This window comes from Nicotiana tomentosiformis, chromosome 10, assembly GCF_000390325.3.
Source record: "Nicotiana tomentosiformis chromosome 10, ASM39032v3, whole genome shotgun sequence".
Taxonomy (NCBI): domain Eukaryota; kingdom Viridiplantae; phylum Streptophyta; class Magnoliopsida; order Solanales; family Solanaceae; genus Nicotiana; species Nicotiana tomentosiformis.
The window spans coordinates 31,489,283-31,507,083 of NC_090821.1; the positions used below are offsets into that span (position 1 = coordinate 31,489,283).

At 33.6% G+C, this 17,801-nt stretch overlaps 1 protein-coding gene across 13 annotated transcripts; it reads left to right on the forward strand.

The window, feature by feature from the left end:
* The first annotated feature begins 1,024 nt into the window (after positions 1-1,024).
* On the forward strand, positions 1,025-14,535 carry LOC104088933 (uncharacterized). Of its 13 annotated transcripts, none has more exons than XM_033654186.2 (11): positions 1,044-1,273; positions 3,896-3,925; positions 7,748-7,849; positions 7,943-8,018; positions 8,098-9,219; positions 9,305-9,552; positions 10,676-10,882; positions 10,966-11,058; positions 11,139-11,237; positions 13,777-13,834; positions 14,299-14,535. In XM_033654186.2, the coding sequence occupies exons 5-11, from the start codon at positions 9,192-9,194 to the stop codon at positions 14,331-14,333; spliced, it is 768 nt and encodes a 255-aa protein (XP_033510077.1). In that variant the 5' UTR covers positions 1,044-1,273; positions 3,896-3,925; positions 7,748-7,849; positions 7,943-8,018; positions 8,098-9,191; the 3' UTR covers positions 14,334-14,535. The 13 variants fall into 13 exon arrangements, 12 of the variants coding, with proteins under 12 accessions (XP_070042405.1, XP_070042407.1, XP_070042415.1 ...); XR_004505001.2 differs by lacking the exon at positions 13,777-13,834 and adding an exon at positions 11,319-11,650 and having other exon boundaries at positions 1,048-1,273; XM_070186307.1 differs by having other exon boundaries at positions 1,043-1,273; positions 13,777-14,535.
* The last annotated feature ends 3,266 nt before the right edge of the window (positions 14,536-17,801 follow it).

Below are 17,801 nucleotides of genomic sequence, written 5' to 3' on the forward strand. Positions count from 1 at the left end.
TGGATTCCTTGGAGCCTTGCTAGAATTTTTCTTTTTTTTTCCCATTATATCACCAAAGGTTCTGTCTTTCCAAGGCTTAATACTAACCACAAAGTTTTTGCTAGCACTACAATAATCTATTCCATACCAATTTTTTTTAACAATTGTTTGAAATTCAGGATGCTTACACCAAAAGGTTTCTAGTCGAAAAGGTTGTTTATGACCTTGTTTATTTCAAGGAATTAGTTCTACTAAGATTGGGTTGTGATCTGAATAAGTCGTAGGAAGGTGGATTATAGAGCTTTTAGGGAATAATTCTACCACTCTTCATTTCCTAGAATTTTGTCTAATCTCTCCATAATGAGGCCCTTATTTCTTTGTCTATGATTTGACCAAGTATATTTGCACCCTTTATAGCCAAGATCTATTAAATTACAATTGTTAATCTTAGACCATAGGTAATTAGCTCTATTATTGTTAATAGGTCTTCCACCAAATTTCTCATTTGAACCCAAAATGTCTGTTAAAATCTCCTCCTACCATCCATGGCCCTATATAGTTTGTACTAATGTTCTCTAGGTTTTCCCACATAATGTTTCTATTATACTTATCAGTACTAGCATATATTGAAGAAAAAAGCCATTTTTTACGAATAGGTAGTACCTCTATTGTTGCATGAATTTCTTGATTCCTACGGATGAAGTTGTGGACAGTGACCACTTCATGATTCCACATTACCACCATGCTGTCTGCCTGTCCTTCAGCTGGCACTTCTATCATCTCCGAGAAGCCAAAATCATGAAGCATTTTAGCATGATTTCCCATCCTAGTCTCCAACAAAGTCACCATGCAAGGCCTGTGTGTGTCTATCATCACTACAAGAAATTTAATTTTTAACGACCACTTCTTAATGAAGGTACTAAAATCCGGTCGTTATAAGTGTACTTATAGCAACCAAATTTTTTTTCGGTCGTTAAAACTAATTATTAGCTCAACATTAACTAGGGGATAATATTCTGGCCTTAAAATATAACATAGCTTGTCATTATTAAATAATAAAAAAGTGGCGCTAACTTTTTCCTCTTTTTTCCCACCCATAACTGGATCCGTCAACCACCCAAAAAAGAAGAAAAACACCCTGAGACTTCTCCAACTCCTCTGTTATGAACAGTTATTTTGTAAACCGCAACTGTTATTTCTCATGCAATGGCGAAGTAAAATTCAGCGAAATTAGAGAAATTGCTGGTCACCTTCATTGAAACTAGTGCTCATCTTCGAGTTTCTTCTCATCAAGGTAAGGTTCAAAATTGTACCCTTTTATGTCAATTTTAGTGTAGATGAAATGAAACCCCAGTTCTAAACCATGGCTGTTCAAATTCAATTATTAAGTTTTAAACATAAAAAGTGAGTGAAAAGCTAGGGTTTTAAGGGCAAAATTTCTTCTCTGCTTTTAGGTTTTCTTCTTTTGATTTTCTGTTCGCATTTCAAATTACAGAAAGAGATAATCAAAGATTTAAGTTTCTTCTCTGATTTTCGGATATTACTCCTCTGATTTTGGAGTTAAGTTTCTTTCATATACATAGATATAAAATAAAATATATATATATATATATATATATATTTTGCCCTATTGATCTTCGTTCATGGATCTTGCTTGAGCTTGGTTGGTGTTTTGCGGGTTCGGACGTGACTGTTCGAGGATGAAGTTCACGGTTCCGAGTTCAATTAGTCGCTTTTTTTCTCGCTTGAATTTTGGAGTCAAAATCTGTGTAGTTGTTGATTATTCAATTGCTATTAAATAATCATCTGGACTGATTGATCGTCTCGGTGATTGGTAACTGGTTGAATGCTAAAAATGAGAAAAATGCAAGTTAGAATGTGAGGAAGTCCATGATATCCAAGTTTTAGTTTTTCAAAGTGAAAGATTGAGAAATTGCGGAATATAAAGCTGCAAAGGGTAGTTATGAGAAAGTGGAAAAATAAGTGTTTGAATGATTCTCATCTTAGGGAGCTTAGAGCTGGTATTAGCAGAGGTTTCAATATATCTTTTAATGCCTAGTTAGTATTTTTTGCATGTGTTAGTGAGTAAGAGAAACTTAAGGTCTCATGTTAAACTTGACAACAACATCTCCGGTTTCCCTATTTTGCTATATACTTCCTTTAAGTAATATACAAAGCGAATAACCACATATAGTGTAATATCTATCCTTGTTTTATGCACCAAACTCCAAAGCAAAATCCAGTATATACTTCACTAAATAGAAAGTGCTTGCCATTGCAAGTGTTATCTTACCATTTCCTGAAGATCCCCTCTTGTCTCGTTCTTTGCTATGCAAGACTTGTTTTGATTTTCTACTAGAGTTAGAACTGCGGGCTTTTTATAATAGCATTTAGTTTCCTTCAAGAGTTCCTTTTCTTCTCAAAGATCTATCCTAATAAGTCTCATGCAATTTCTCTTGTTTCCTTAATATTTCATGTGTTCCATTTTATTTTTAGTTAGTGTTTAATGTACTTATACTTTCTATGATACTGGTTAAGAATCTTCCATCACCATTGAGATAAATATATTTTAAAAAAAGGAATGTCTGGTCCTCCTTATTTTCAATAAATGAAACTTTCTGTGATGGAATTATTTTTGGCTCCTGTGAGAAACCTTTTCCTTAATAAGAAAGTTTGGCTGGCATTCTGATTATGCGTAGTGCCTTCAATGGCAGTAGAATAGGTTCCCAAATCCTAAGGCCATGCTGCCTCATTTCAGTTGGAAATATTTCTTTGTAATTGCAATATACTAGAAGTCTATCTATCTGTTCTTATTCGTCCGGTCCTGGCCTTATATATGACAAGTAAAAGTTGAGTTTGGTACTGTATACATTGTTTTCCTAGCAATGACTTCTATCACTCCCGTTCTATTTTATCTAACTAATTGTGAATCAAGCTTCAAAATGAGCCGTTAATGATAAGCCGAGTTTGGGATATAAATTGTTTGGTTAGATAATTGATTTCTTTACAAATCTATTCATTTAAAATTAAGTAAAGCTTTCTTGTTGATTCTCTGGATTTGTTTTAGAGTTTCCCTTTAAGAGAATATCTTGATAATGAATTAGTTGGAAAGTCTTTGTTCACTAAAATAGTATGTTGTTGGATTTCGCTTTTGATTGGAGCCGTATTGGGTGCTTCTGGTTTGGTACTGAAATAGCATTTTGTTAGCTAGTTCAAGGAGGTGAATTTTCGTGGATTAACTATTGGTTCTAATTCCTAACAGTTTAATGATAGTTGACGTTGCTCTGTAGTTGTGAACATTAGTCATAAATAGTGCACTTTTAAGAATCATAAAGATAATGCAAGTAAACCTTTTTTATTACCGATCATTGTTAGGCTCTTTAAGCTCAATACTGCACACTGAATCAACCACCATAATGTCTTTTTAATATATCAGATGTGATCTTTAATGTATTTGGTATTCTTTGAAAACTGTCAAGCTCTTTGTATTACATCTAAAGGAAATTCATGGCATATTTTAGTATAGTATGATCATTCAGATGGTCAACTTTTACTAAGACCTTTGGTATTCTGTGCAAATATGTGTATCTACGTTTTGATGAATTTATTTTTCTGCGGTAATAGAAAATAATTAATGATGGTGCATTAAAAAGTGCAATCTTTCATATAGTAATGGAAAGAGCAATTGTTAAAAAAATCAAAAGGCAGTCACTTTCTTCATTTATCTCATCAGTTGAAAAAAAATCGACAGTCACACAATTAAATTTTTATTGAATTACCTCATCCGCTGAAGAAACCCATTAATAATCATTTAAATTCTGATCGAAGATTTACTTATATATGATCAATTGAAATACTCTACTTTCTATATGAACTTTGAATATTCTTATTAAACTTATCTATTCACCTATTGCAGCATACATATCTACTCTGCAAGTGTCATCAGGTTGGTTTATTTTATTATTGTAACTTTCTATGAGCATTCATGAAATTTTATATTCTTATTTATGTGAACTTTAACTTTCTAGTATTCTTTAGTATTAAACAGTATCATTGTTCTGATAACCATATACCAGTAACAAATAGGAGTAATACATTAGGCATTTGGCAATTTATTGTTGTTTTTGTTGTGAGAGGTAAATTTGTTTGGATATCAGAAACCATCAAGGGTCATTTTTATCACAATATCTTAGATATTCATGGTATCTATTGTTTGTATACAATAATCCTTCAATAATACTATCAGATAATGCCTAGGTGTAGTACTGTGCATATGTTCAAGTACCAGAAAATTCAACCTTGAGCCTCTTGTTTTGCCTCTACATCTTGCAGCCACTGTCTTCTAACTTCTAACGCTCTTACAAAGTTAGAAAATAGAAGAATAAGAGATGATGATTTATATTTCTATATGAAAAAAATATAGAAATAATGCCTTTGCTTTTTCTAATAGTATCTTTATAACAAAAACAAATTCTTTGTATACATTATTTATGCTGTTTTAAAAAATATATATTCTCATCGATATAGGATAAACGCGCAACGCGCGTGCACAGAAACTAGTATAATATATTTGTAGTAGGTGCTAGTTTAAATATGTATTCTTTATTTGCTAAATTCAAATGCTAGTGTAGTAACCTGTGAGCAACTTAACTGGGTCAAGTTTTTCCTTATCTTCCCTCCTAGATTTTTTTCACCTCTAAATTTGGAGTTGTGCAATATTTGTGAGCTTATCATGCTTTAGTCTCTTCATTCATTGTACCCATGTATTTCATGTAAATTAAATGTATTGATATGCCCCTACCTAAGAAATTTATATCCTTTATGTTGGTAGTGTTAATAGCAAAATTAGAACATGTAAAAATTGATTGTGGAATTGGGTATTCTTTTATTGTTTCAGTGATTTCTCTGTTTGAAGATACTGATTTTATTTTCAAAACCTAATGCGTTAAGTATTTTGGATTTTCTTCTTAGAATTACATGTTTGTCAAATATACAGAGCTTCTTTTTAATGATATGGGTTACCAAAAAATATTCTCAAATATGAAGAGTATTAGAAATTTAACATATTTATTTATCCTTTATTGTAAGGATATTAAGGCTATTACTTGGATTATAGGTCATTGATAAAATAATCTTTGAAATAGATTGACTAATATTCCTTGGTAAAGGTGACTAATATATTTTTGTTCGCTTATGATCATTTTTTACTCCTTTTGTATTGCTATACTAATATTTTTTGGTTGAATATATATGTATATAAATCTTGTGCATGTACCAGATTATGGCACCTGATAAACAATGGATGAAACTTATTCATGATCGACTTGATGATGTTTACATACTTGGGGTGGAGAACTTTTTGGATTATGCTTTTACAAGATTGAAAGAAACACGTGAAATACGTTGTCCATGCATCAAATATTGTAATGTAATTTCAGGAACACGTGAGTTGGTTAAATCACATTTGATAGTACATGGAATAATCCAAAACTATACTTTTGGTATCACCATGGGGAGAGGTTAGGTGAGCCATCATTAGATTTTGAATTTGTAGATGATAATAACGATGAAGAGGATGATGGTGAGGATGAAATACATGAAATTTTAAGAGATTTATACCCTGCTTTTGATGGAGATAATATGAACAATGATGGTGATGGGTTATTTGCGGAGGAACTAAATCTTGAAGCAAAAGGATTCTACAGGATCTTAAAGGATTTTGAGCAACCACTGTATCAAGATTCAAAAATTTTCAAACTTTCTACATTGGTAAAGCTGCTTCATATTAAAAGTATTGGTAATTGGAGTAATGCATCATTTACAATGTTACTAAAGATGTTGAAGGAAGATTTATTGCCTGATGGATCAAACTTGCCTGATTCATATTACGAAGCAAAGAAGGTAATCCGGGGCCTTGGGCTTTCTTACAAGAAGATTGATGCGTGTATGAATGATTGTATGTTATACTGGAAGGATGATAAGTCTCTTGAATCATGCAAAGTTTTTGGTGCATCTAGATGGAAGGAGGATAAACGTAGTGGTGAAACCAAATTTAAAAGTGGGAAAAAGTTACCATGCAAGATTTTACGTTATTTTCCTTTAAAGCCAAGACTACAAAGATTGTTTATGTGCTCGAAAATATCTTTTTTGATGAGATGGCATCATGACAAAAAAAGTTAATGATGGAACAATGAGGCACCCAGCTGATTCTAAAGCGTGGAAGACGTTTGATGAACTTCATCAATCTTTTGCATCTGAGCCTCGTAAAGTTTGACTTGGACTTGCTAGTGATGGTTTTCAACCATTTGAAAATTCTAAAATTTCATATAGTATTTGGCCCGTGGTACTTATTCCTTATAATTTACCACCTTGGCTATGCATGAAGAAAGAGAATTTTATCTTGTCGATAATTATTCCTGGTCCTGAGAGTCCTGGAGATGCTATTGATGTTTATCTCCGGCCTTTGATAGAAGAATTAAAAGAATTGTGGGAATCTGGAGTGGAAACCTTTGATGCATCAACTAAACAAAACTTTATGTTACATGCTTCTTTGTTATGGACCATTAATGACTTTCCAGCATATACAAATTTGTCTGGATGGAGTACAAAAGGAAAATTGGCGTGTCCATGTTGCAATAAAGAAACTTACTCAATCAGATTACAAAATTATAAAAAACAGTGTTATATGGGCCATAGACGTTTTCTTCCTCTTAATCACAAATGGAGAAATGATAAAGCGTCATTTGATGGTACTAAGGAGCGAAAATTACCACCAAAACAGTTATGCGGTGATGATATACTTGATCAAGTGGCTTTATTTAGATGGGTTACAATTAACAAAGGATCCAAAGAAGAAGATTAAAATATCACATGAGAGTAGGAGTGATAATTGGAATAAAAAGAGCATTTTCTTTAATCTTCCATATTGGAAAACTCTTTTATTGCGGCATAACTTAGACATAATGCACATTGAGAAAAATATCTGTGATAATATTTTGGGGATAATCTTAAATATCAAAGAAAAAACCAAAGATACTATAAACACTCGGTTGGATTTGCACGCAATGAACATAAGGAAAGAACTGCACCCAATAAAAATTGGGGATAAATATGACTTACCAAAGGCATGTTGCACATTATCTTCTGAAGAGAAGCACATGCCTTTTAGTTTCTTGAAGAACCTAAAGGTCCCAGATGGATTTTCATCAAATATTTCTCAGTGTGTCAACCTTAAAGATCGAAAAATTTCAAGTTTAAAAAGTCATGATTGTCATGTTCTTCTACAACATTTGCTTCCACTTGCTCTACGGGGTATACTATGCAAATCTGTGTTTGAACCGCTTATTGAGTTATCTTTATTTTTTAATGTGCTTGGATAGAAATGTTTAAGCATGGATGAATTAGAGCAGATAGATTCTCAAATCCCTATAACCGAGTGCAAGTTAGAAAAGGTCTTCCCTCCTACATTTTTTGATGTCATGGAGCACTTGCCAATTCATTTAGCTAATGAAGCTAAGATTGCTCGACCTTCTCAATATCGATGGATGTATCCTATGGAGCGATATATATACTTTATGAAACCTTTTATTCGTAATAGGGCTTGCGCAGAAGGTTCTATTGCAGAGGGATATTTAGCAACTGAATGTATGACCTTATGTTCAAGTTATTTATATACAATGGAAATAAAGTTTAATCGCCTTGAACGGAATTATGATGGTGGTGTTATAGAATCTGATGGAGGTTTAATAATTTTTTGTCAACCTGGAAGAGCTTTAAGAGGTGGCAAACCACACAAACTTGGTTCAAAAGAACTGGAGCAAGCACATTTTTATATTTTGAAGAATTGTGATGAAATTCAACCATTTCTCGAGTAAGTAATAACTTGTTTCAATAATTTACTTTTATATACATCCTCTATTTTTTCATTTAAAATGACATGTAGTTATGCTCCAATTATTTGTAGAGAGTTTTCACTAACTCCTGTTGACACCTCTCAAGAAAATTCGGATAGGCAATTTATTAGTTGGTTAAAAGAAAAGGTGAGACCAGCTAACATTAATATTTTTCAAACCAAGTATGTAAATATTATTTTCTAAAATATTTGTTTGATCTTGATAGATTGCAGGACTGCACAAAAGTGATGATAGTAAGAAAATGACAGATTTGCTCTTGTTGTCACGCGGTCCCACGACATATGTGACAAGTCATCATGGCTACCTTATTAATAGATATAGGTTTCACGTGCAAGATTATGATAAAGGTTTGACAACTCAAAACTGCGAAGTGGTTGTAGTTGGAGAGATAGATGAAGCTAATAAGATCATTAATTACTATGGAGAACTAAAAAATATTCTAGAATTACAATTTATTGGTGGAGGAAGAGTAGTTTTATTTAAATGTACGTGGTTTGATGTATATGACCAAGAAAAAGGAGTTAAGATAGATGAATATGGCTTTGTAAGTGTTAACCGTCAGCGTTTTCTAAAAATAACTGAGCCTTTTGTATTAGCCAACCAAGCATCACAAGTTTTTTATGTTGACGATCTTTCCAATAAAGGTTGGCATGTTGTACGAAAAGTTCAACCTCGTGATACTTTTGATGTTCTACAAGAAAATATTAATGATCTAGAGGATTCAGATAATTCTTCACTGAAAAGGAAAAGAACTCAGGAAGGTTTGGATATTTATCAACTCTTTATTTAATTTGTCAACTCATTATGATAATGAGAGTTTCATACTGGATTCCATTTGATTTACTAGTTCAGAAAATATTTCTAACACTCTACTAGACTGATTACATGTTCTTATATGATGAATCTGATGTCCTAAATTTTTGTTATCTCTAAGTTTTTCTATCATATGCTCATATGTGATGAACTGACATGATAGACATCTATTACTCAGTTTTTTAATTGTACTAGGTTGACATGAATACATCAAAATCTCAGACGTCTAAAATGGAATCAACTTCCAAGACTGTGAAGCCTGTGTATGTTCCTCCCGGTATCTTAGCAAGGGGACGAGGGAAAAGCTTTAGAGCATTGAGATCTGTAAGAGTAAATGCTGAACAGAGAGGTTCGATTGGCAAAAGTAAAACTTTAATTATATTAGCTTCTGATTAGAGTAAGCTAACTCATAGTGATAGTTTTGCGCCTCCCGATTTTGAACCAATATTGGAAGATGATGGTCCCCTTCCTCATGAGGAAGAATTGATGCAAGACACTCAGAGAAACGAAATAAGTATCTTACTGTCCCAAGCTATAATATATTTTTTTTGTTATTGTACAAAAACTCCTTTATATTTAGCTTACATTGAAATTTGTAGGGCCATGTGAATCTGGAAAGGCAAAAAAAGTGAGAGGAACAAATAGGTGTAAAAAAGTTGCAGGACTCAAAGTTGGAGAAAAGTTGAGCGTTACTTTTTACCACAATCGGGTTGTTGGAAAGAATCATGTCTCATTTACGAGACACTTGGGTATATTGGTTCGTAATCGTAATATGTGTCCACTGCGTGTACACTCATGGGCGGACATCGAAGAATATAAGCTGCAACACATGTGGAAAGCTGTCACTGTAAGGATTTAAAGCATTACTTTATTAATTTTTCTTCTCCTTTTCTTCTTTTACAAATGAAAAGGAAATACTTGTGAGCTTACATCATTGCATAGAATGGTTGGTTAATTACAAAAACAAAATTGAGTTTTCGAAGTTCTTTCCAAATGATCTTTTTGGGTAATTTGGTGTCAGATGAGATCTCACATTGTTTAAAGGCAGTCTTTTTGGTGTCTATGTAATACAAGGTGAACCTCCACATTTATCTCTTTTTCAGTATCTCTATGCTTCTTGATTGTTATAAATAATTTTTACTTACCAACCAAATATGTCTTGATAATCACCAGTAGGACATAGCCTTGACCTTTCAATTGGGATAGAAAGTTTATCACCAAATCATGTCCTTTATTGCAAGAATATTACATGGCAACAGTGAGTTTGCTTGAACATAATATAATATCATCAGTGTTGGCACTTCATTATCTATAGTTCTATAAGCATCCAGTATGCCATGAACAACTTGTCGTATAAATTAGCCAACTCTAATCATATTTCTTCTCTCCATATGAGTTTGAAGTTTCTCTTTAGCATGCCTCAGTGCATCAAGAACTTCTATCACAGTGGTTTCAAGAACAACGGGATCATTGTTTTCCTTTGGCTTTGGCAAATTTACAGGAACTAATGCCAAAGAGTGATTGTCATTCTCCTCTTACTGATGTGTTTCATCTTCTCCATTTTTTCCTTGATCTTTGAGTGAAGATTTTGAGCTAGCACAATAACAGATTAAAAGTTAGACCAACTTTGGTGATATTACATAGTAATAAAGAACTGAACATATTTATATTGTAATAGCTTTTTGACTGATCAATATAGGGAACCAATATGTGCAACACATTATGGTATGAATCTGTCATGGCTTATCTATTACTTTGTTGTGGATGATAAAATTTTCACAATAGAACCAATCTCCCACTTTCATATCCAAAGTCACAGACTTAAGAATCTGCCCTCTCTATCAATTAGAACTCGTATAATAACCTTTATACGATATTTATCATCTCTTTTGATACACATAGGTGGTTAAATTTTTATTTTCTAGTTTACTGAATAGTTTCATATTTACTGACACTTGTGAATATTATAGGACAAATTTGATAGTGATGACATAAATGATCAACGAGATCATGTCTTGAAATATATGAGAAAGTTATGGAACAATTGGAGAGGATCACTGCACAAGAATATTAAGTCTAAGTCATTTCGTGATGCTCTAAAAGATGTGCCAAATGGGGTAGACACGAGTGATTGGGAATGGCTTGTCAAGGAGCATTTTTTATTAGAAAAATTTAAGGTATGATTTCATAACTATTTATTAACTAACATCTTGTTATATTAAGTGGCTGACCATAATTTTTTGGTGTGTTCTTAATTTAGGAAAAAAGTGCAAGAAACTCTGTCAATAGGTCTAAGTTGAGTATGCCTTATCGTACGGGTAGTAAGCCAATTAGAGAGATCATTTATGAATTGGTGAGTAAATCTTAAAATTCTGTTAAGAAATCTCATCCTTGTTACAAATATTTCTTTGCCTTGTTTATTTTAATGTGAAGGGAGGTAAAGATGGCAATCCACCAGATGTGGCAATTATCTTTTTTGAGACTCGTAAGAAGGACAGGAGGCTTGTTGAACCTGAATCCAATGAAAAATATGTATGTTTATTGATAAATTTTATTTTACATCATTTGTTTACCGTGTTGCAGTATTTTAATTAAATTATCTTTCATTTATAGTCTAAAATCTAAGAAGTGGTGCAATCTAAATCGTCTCTTACAAACATTGAGGTTGTAGAGAGGTGCTTTGGACCTCAACGCAAAAGTCATGTAGTTGAATTTGGTGGTGGGATAACCTCTAAGGAGTTGAAAGGTGGTAACTCCTCGAAAGCTGCATTATTAGAGAAGTTGAATGCTACTAAAAAGGAAAATGAATCACTAAAAGGACGACTGGAAGGGCTAGAGAGTAAATATGATATGTTAGACAGTAAATACGCACAGCTTGCAAGTGCAGTATTTGATCAGCCTTCATCACCATCTTCAATTGAGCAATAAATTAAATCATTTAACAGGTTAGTAGATTGAAATCCTATTGTAGTCTTTAATAAAATTATTGCAATGCTTATGTGGATTTTTTTTTTTAATGTTATTAAGGTTTATGAATAACAAAAATATAGTCATTGAAACAAGTGCCTTTAAGTAAGAATGAAGTTTCAAATATTTGTACATGTTTAGCTAGATTACAATCTTTATTATCCTGTTATTGATAAGTCTAGAAATGTTAGAGAAGATTTTCTTGGCAGCTATTCAGTTTCAAGAACATATTGACTACATTTCTATGGATCCTTTTGATCAGAATTTGTCTTAAGAAATATACGGTAACTCGCAAATTGTTATATATCTCAAGAACAAATTGCCCTACAACATATGTTTAGCCTAGAAGCAACTTCTTGATGGTTAGAACTGCAAGTCTTGTTTGTGACAAAAATTATTTTGCTTTGCTGATATTCTAATGATTAATCTTGTATGTTTCCCATGTAATCATTTGTTCTATGGTTAATGGAATCATCTATTGTATATATGTCGCCAAACTTGGCAGGCAGTCTGTAGAAACAGTAATGTTGGGTTGAATAGAAGAATATATCTCAGGCTAAATGCTTATATTATTACATAATTTGCTAGTATTAAGCTATTTTGGATGAGAAGATCTCCACATCCTTTGGTTACTTGAAGGAGATTTTTCCTTGCTGATATGGGTGAAGGAATATAGCTTAGGTTTAATGCTTATTTCATGCATGTAATTTGCTAGTATTACTAGGCTAGTCCAAATTCTTTTTTGGTTGAATAGGAAATTCCAGACTAATGTGAAGCCAGAAAATAATATTAAAGCTTTTGAAATGAACACTTAATAGACAGAATTAGTTACAACCTATAAACCAAAAATATACAGAGGACAAGAGATAATTAGCAATTTAAAAGAGAAAAAAAGTAACATTCGTTCTATTGGAAAACATACACGAAAAGAAGAACAAGTTTTTAATATTCTATCAAGAATATCCAGTGTTCACAAAGAAGAAACTTTTTTAAAAAAACCATTTACAGATTAAGAATAAAACTCTATAGCACACACCTGTTGAATATTAACATCTCTGCTGATAGAAAATAGGCTAAGAAAATTGTCCAAATGTATCTGGAATTCTCTGAAAATGCTTATTATATAAGTCTGTAGTTTTTAGAGAAGGTTGTATCAACAATATGTGCAATTTTTTTTATATTGGAGAATATGCACAAAGTAAACCAATGTCACACCCTTTCGGTATGAGGATGTTAAGACAAATAAAGGTCTAACATAGTTTACAAATGAATTTCTTGAAGATTGAAAAGGATAGTGTTTTGGATTTGTCTTCTATTTATATGTTTAAGGAGTTATCTCGAAAGACCTATAATTTCTTGGAATTCATACAAACCTAGCAAAAAATATAGCACAATGTAAAGAAAAGATCTATACATGTGGTAGTAAGTTGAGATTACGTCTTAGATCCTTTTATTACAATTAGTCTAGGTCCAATATTTGCTAGGAGTCTTTTCATAAGCTTACCCAACTTGATTGAGATTGAGGCATTGTTGTTGTTATATACTTTTATTTGTGTGTTTGCTTTGCATTAGGTAATTATATTTATGACAACACGTCTAATAAGTTGTCCAAATGAATGAACTCGTCATACAGTGAATGAAATTTTAATGAATGCTTCACTTTCTTATGCTAAAGATATTCTTGCAAAAAATAAAAATTGATAGTTATATTCTTGCAAAATTATTTTTGGTGAGCTAGCTCTAATTTTTAATAATTAATGAAAGGAAGCTCTTTGACTACTTCAATTACTACCTTAGCAGATTAAAAAGAATAAGTACAAAGACTTCTCTAGAGGTTGCTCTCTATGTTTCTTGTTCACAAAGCCCAGTCCTTGTTACCAAGGCCAATCATTTCCCTACCAACTCTTTTAGTTTCTCTACTAGAAATTAATTTTGGGCATTGTTTATAAGGTATGTGATGATAGTGAGCCACAAATATTGTTCTCCAGAAACACTTCCATCACAATTTTCTAAATCTGCATAAAATACATTTTCTAGAAAGTTTCGATGCCATGAAAAACCTTCCAGTTCATCTCTACAATATGATATTGTACTCCTATTATAGGAAGCTGGCAAAGGGAGACTGGTGACAATCTCCCGCAGAGAGCATACATGGGGACAAGGTGATTGTGAATATGTTGGTTATGCATGTGTGGATATCTATTTTTCTCTTATTCTTCTACTACTTGTTCTTGTCTTTGTTACCAATTATGACTCATTCTGATGCCTTTGACAGAGTCTAACTCTTTTTAGTGCCAGTACATTGGTTTACTTTCTCTTTTATACTAAATGTACTTAATGTCATTCTGGCCCCCTTTAGGGGTTGTCATATTCAACTGACTATATACTACCATGTATATTGTAGCAAGTAAAGCATGGATTTCCAAATGGATAAGTTTTGGCTTCTTCTTCTCTATTGTTCATATCTGTCAACCTGCAATATATGGAACAAGTCATCTGATCGTTGTATTATTTCAATTCTTGTTTATGGCCATTAAGTGTAGCCTTTAATTTAATGGATCTGATATTTCTTCTTTAGTTGTTTATTCTTTGTTACTAAATTGGCATACCTTTGTTATGTTAACAGATCAAATATTTGAAGTCCGAAGAACCTATCCTTGAAGAAAATTTAGAGCAAGTTGAAGTACAAGAGGTTTATATTTTGTTAGGGATGGTTTAAAGACACTGTACATATGCTGCAATTTTATTTTTCTCTTCTTAGGAATTATTAAAAATGATGTCATACGATTTAGATTGGTTTCTCGTAAATATGATACTTTATTTCTTTATATTGACAAAGATACCAAGTATTTGGTTTATTTTAGAGTATTGTTGGGTGTTTATTTGCATATAAATAATTAGTTCTATACATCTAATTTAAATTTTTGTACTTATATTTAGTACAATTTTACATTAGCAAATAAAAATGTGGCCATTGAAACTTCAATGATAGGTTTCTCAAACAGATTAATGGGCATTAATAAAGGTAAATTTGGTTTTTAAAATTAATATAAATAACGAAGGGTATATCGGTCACTAAAACCACTTCTAATGACTGAATTAGTTGTTGTCATTAAAGACTTTTAATGACTGAATAATAATTTAGCGAAGCGAAAATCCGGTCGTTAAAAAGGATATATAACGACCGGAATTTATGTCGTCGCTAAAGGATCTTTAACGAACGCATTGTAATCCGGTCGTTAACTTTTAACGTCGTGGCTTTTAACGACCGGTGACGACCGAATTTTTTCTGGTCGAATTTTTTCTGGTCGTTATAAACTTTGGTCGTTATAAACTTATATCGGCCGGATTTAGACTTTTAACGACCAGATTTTCCCTCGCAAAAGGCCTATTTTCTTGCAGTGCATCTCCCTAAAATTCCTCCTAAGTTGTCATTGTTCCCGCCCCTTATGTTCCATATAATGAATTAGTTGGACGATTCATAGATAGGTTTAGGTTCATGTTTGCTGGATCCCCATTCTCCCTCACTTCCTCCAGAAGGACGGGATTCCTTCTGAGTGATGGAACTAGAATCATGACTCTGTTGCCCACTGTTGGATCCTGGGGTGGTCTGATGTCCATCGAGCACTATACACATCGAGCACTTGTATAGTGCTAGCGGGCAGTTGAGCACATGCCTCTTCTCTTGCATCTCCGTGAAGAGATACACTTTTACCCCGTCTAGGTTTGAGAACTGTAGGACTTGTTCTAAGCCTAGGTTGAGGGGTTCCTCTTCCTCCTCCATGGCTGCTTCTTCGAGTTCTCGTTCCTGCATTGCTTGGTGGTGTGGTGGTGATGTTTGTTGTTGTATAGGAGCAACTGGTTGCTCCTGGGCTTGCTGTGTGTTCTCCTATGGCATGAAGATAGGATTTAGTTGGGATAGCATTTCCGGTGGAAAGAAGGGCATGTCTAGGAGGGCATTCTGGGGATAGATTGGATTGAAATGTGATGGAATATTCCACTGGTTTCTCATTGCATGCACCAAGTGTGGGTTCAGGGATGGAGTTAAGGGGTGAAGAATATTGTTTAGCCAAACCTGATTGAGGTAGTTGTTCATTGCAAGCCTCATTCCCTCGGTTACCAACTGGGCTAGGTATTGAGTGTTGTGGAGGATAACTATCGACTCCTGGCCGTTGATTTGAAGATTGAATGAGACTGCATGTCCCATTAGATCCATTTCCATCCATGAGACAGGCTGGTAATCTTGAGCTTGTGGAGGTTGGACATAAACAATTTGAGGATTTTCTGGTTGTGGAGGGAAGGGAGGTAAGTTTTCCATCGTTTGAGCTCTATGTTGTCTTAGTATTTGGATGAGTCTGTGCCTTCTACTTAGAGTTGATGGGAGTCTTGGCATTTTTTATGGAATGTTGTATACTTATAGGCTCACTGGCAGGCGTGGGATTAGAGCTATCAGCGGTGAGGGAGAGATTGGTGGATAGGGTAATGATTGGGACTTCAAAATGCATGGCTTTTGGGTGGCCAAGATTTTGCTTTATAGCTTGATCTTCCATGGATATAGTATCCATTTCGTGTTCTAGGGTGGAAGCCATTTGTTCATCACTACATTCTTTAGATGACATTTGGACGACATGCTTTGGGGGATATTGTTTTCTTATCTAATAGAAAGATTCATTAGAATTGGTTAAAGAAGGATTAGTATCAATCTTTTGATTTAGTTGGTTGATAGGCAGTGTAGGTTTATTATTAGTTAGGGGGTTAATTATGTCTTTAGGGGTAATTTGTTGCATGGCACTATTTCCGTTATTACTAATAGTAGACACGTAAGCTTCCAGCATATCCATGTCCTCCTTTTGAGTGAACATGTGTTCATTTGCATGCATAATTTTTGATTTAGTATTTTTATTATTATTAGTGGTTTTACCTTAAACCATTTGCTTGATATCAAGGAGAGAGAAGTTGTTTTGGATTGGGATGGTGGTTTTTTCCTTAACCATGGTGGCCGGAGTCTTTCCACCATTGTTCTCTAGGAATTTTGTTGGATCTTTTGATTTATATTGCAAAATTTGAGTGTCCATGTACTTACCCGTATTTGCATTGAACAATTTAACCGAGATACTGGACCTCTGTTGTTCTCCACCGTATTATTGATGGTTTGTTGATTGCCTCTCGCTCCTTGCTTCTTTCCTTTGTTGAAAGAAACTGTTTTCCATTCCTCTTGTGGATTTTCCACCCTTGTTGTAGATTGTTCTTTGGCTGGGTATGATCTTTCTTTAATGTTCTTTTGAATATGAATACATTGTCCTAATGTGTGGCCAAGTCTTCCACAATTTTTGCAAAGGAATTAGTTTTCACCCTCATAATGAATGTATTGCTTATGGTGACCAACATACAAGAAAGGTTGCACTGGAATTTCCAACGGAAGTTCCACGCAAAGCCTTGCATAACGACCCCGTAATGTGGTTGATGTACAAACATCAATTTTTAGTAGACGTCCAATTGCATTTCCAATTTAATCATAATTGAACGAAACAGAGTATATTTTGGGAGTTGCCTTATTGGAAGGATAATTTTCTCCGACACAACCTTGATGTCATGCATATTGAGAAGAATTATTTTGATAATTTGTTTAACACAGTGATGAATGTTAAAGGTAAGACAAAAGATAACCCGAAGGCTAGAATGGACTTACAAGAATATTGCAGGCGGCCTGAATTATACTTGCAGACAGCAAACAATGATAAGGTGTTCAAGCCCAAAGCAAGTTACACATTCACTTTGGAGGAAAGACGACAAATTTGTGATTGGGTTACGAAATTAAAGATGTCTGAGGGTTATGCGTCGAATCTTGAAAAAAAAGTATATATGGAGGTAGGGAAGTTGAGCCATTTGAAAAGTCATGACTGTCATGTTTTCATGGAGAATGGTTATAAGTTTCATACAGAGGATTGCTCTAAAAATAAAAATAGCAACAACATCGGGGTGTGGGTTCAAGGTGGTGATGGCAACCAAGTTGAAGATATTGATTATTATGGTGTGGTCAAAGAAATATTACAACTAGAATATACAGGTTGGCCATATAAAAAATTGATACTCTTTAGATGCAAGTGGTTTGACCCAAATCCAACAAGA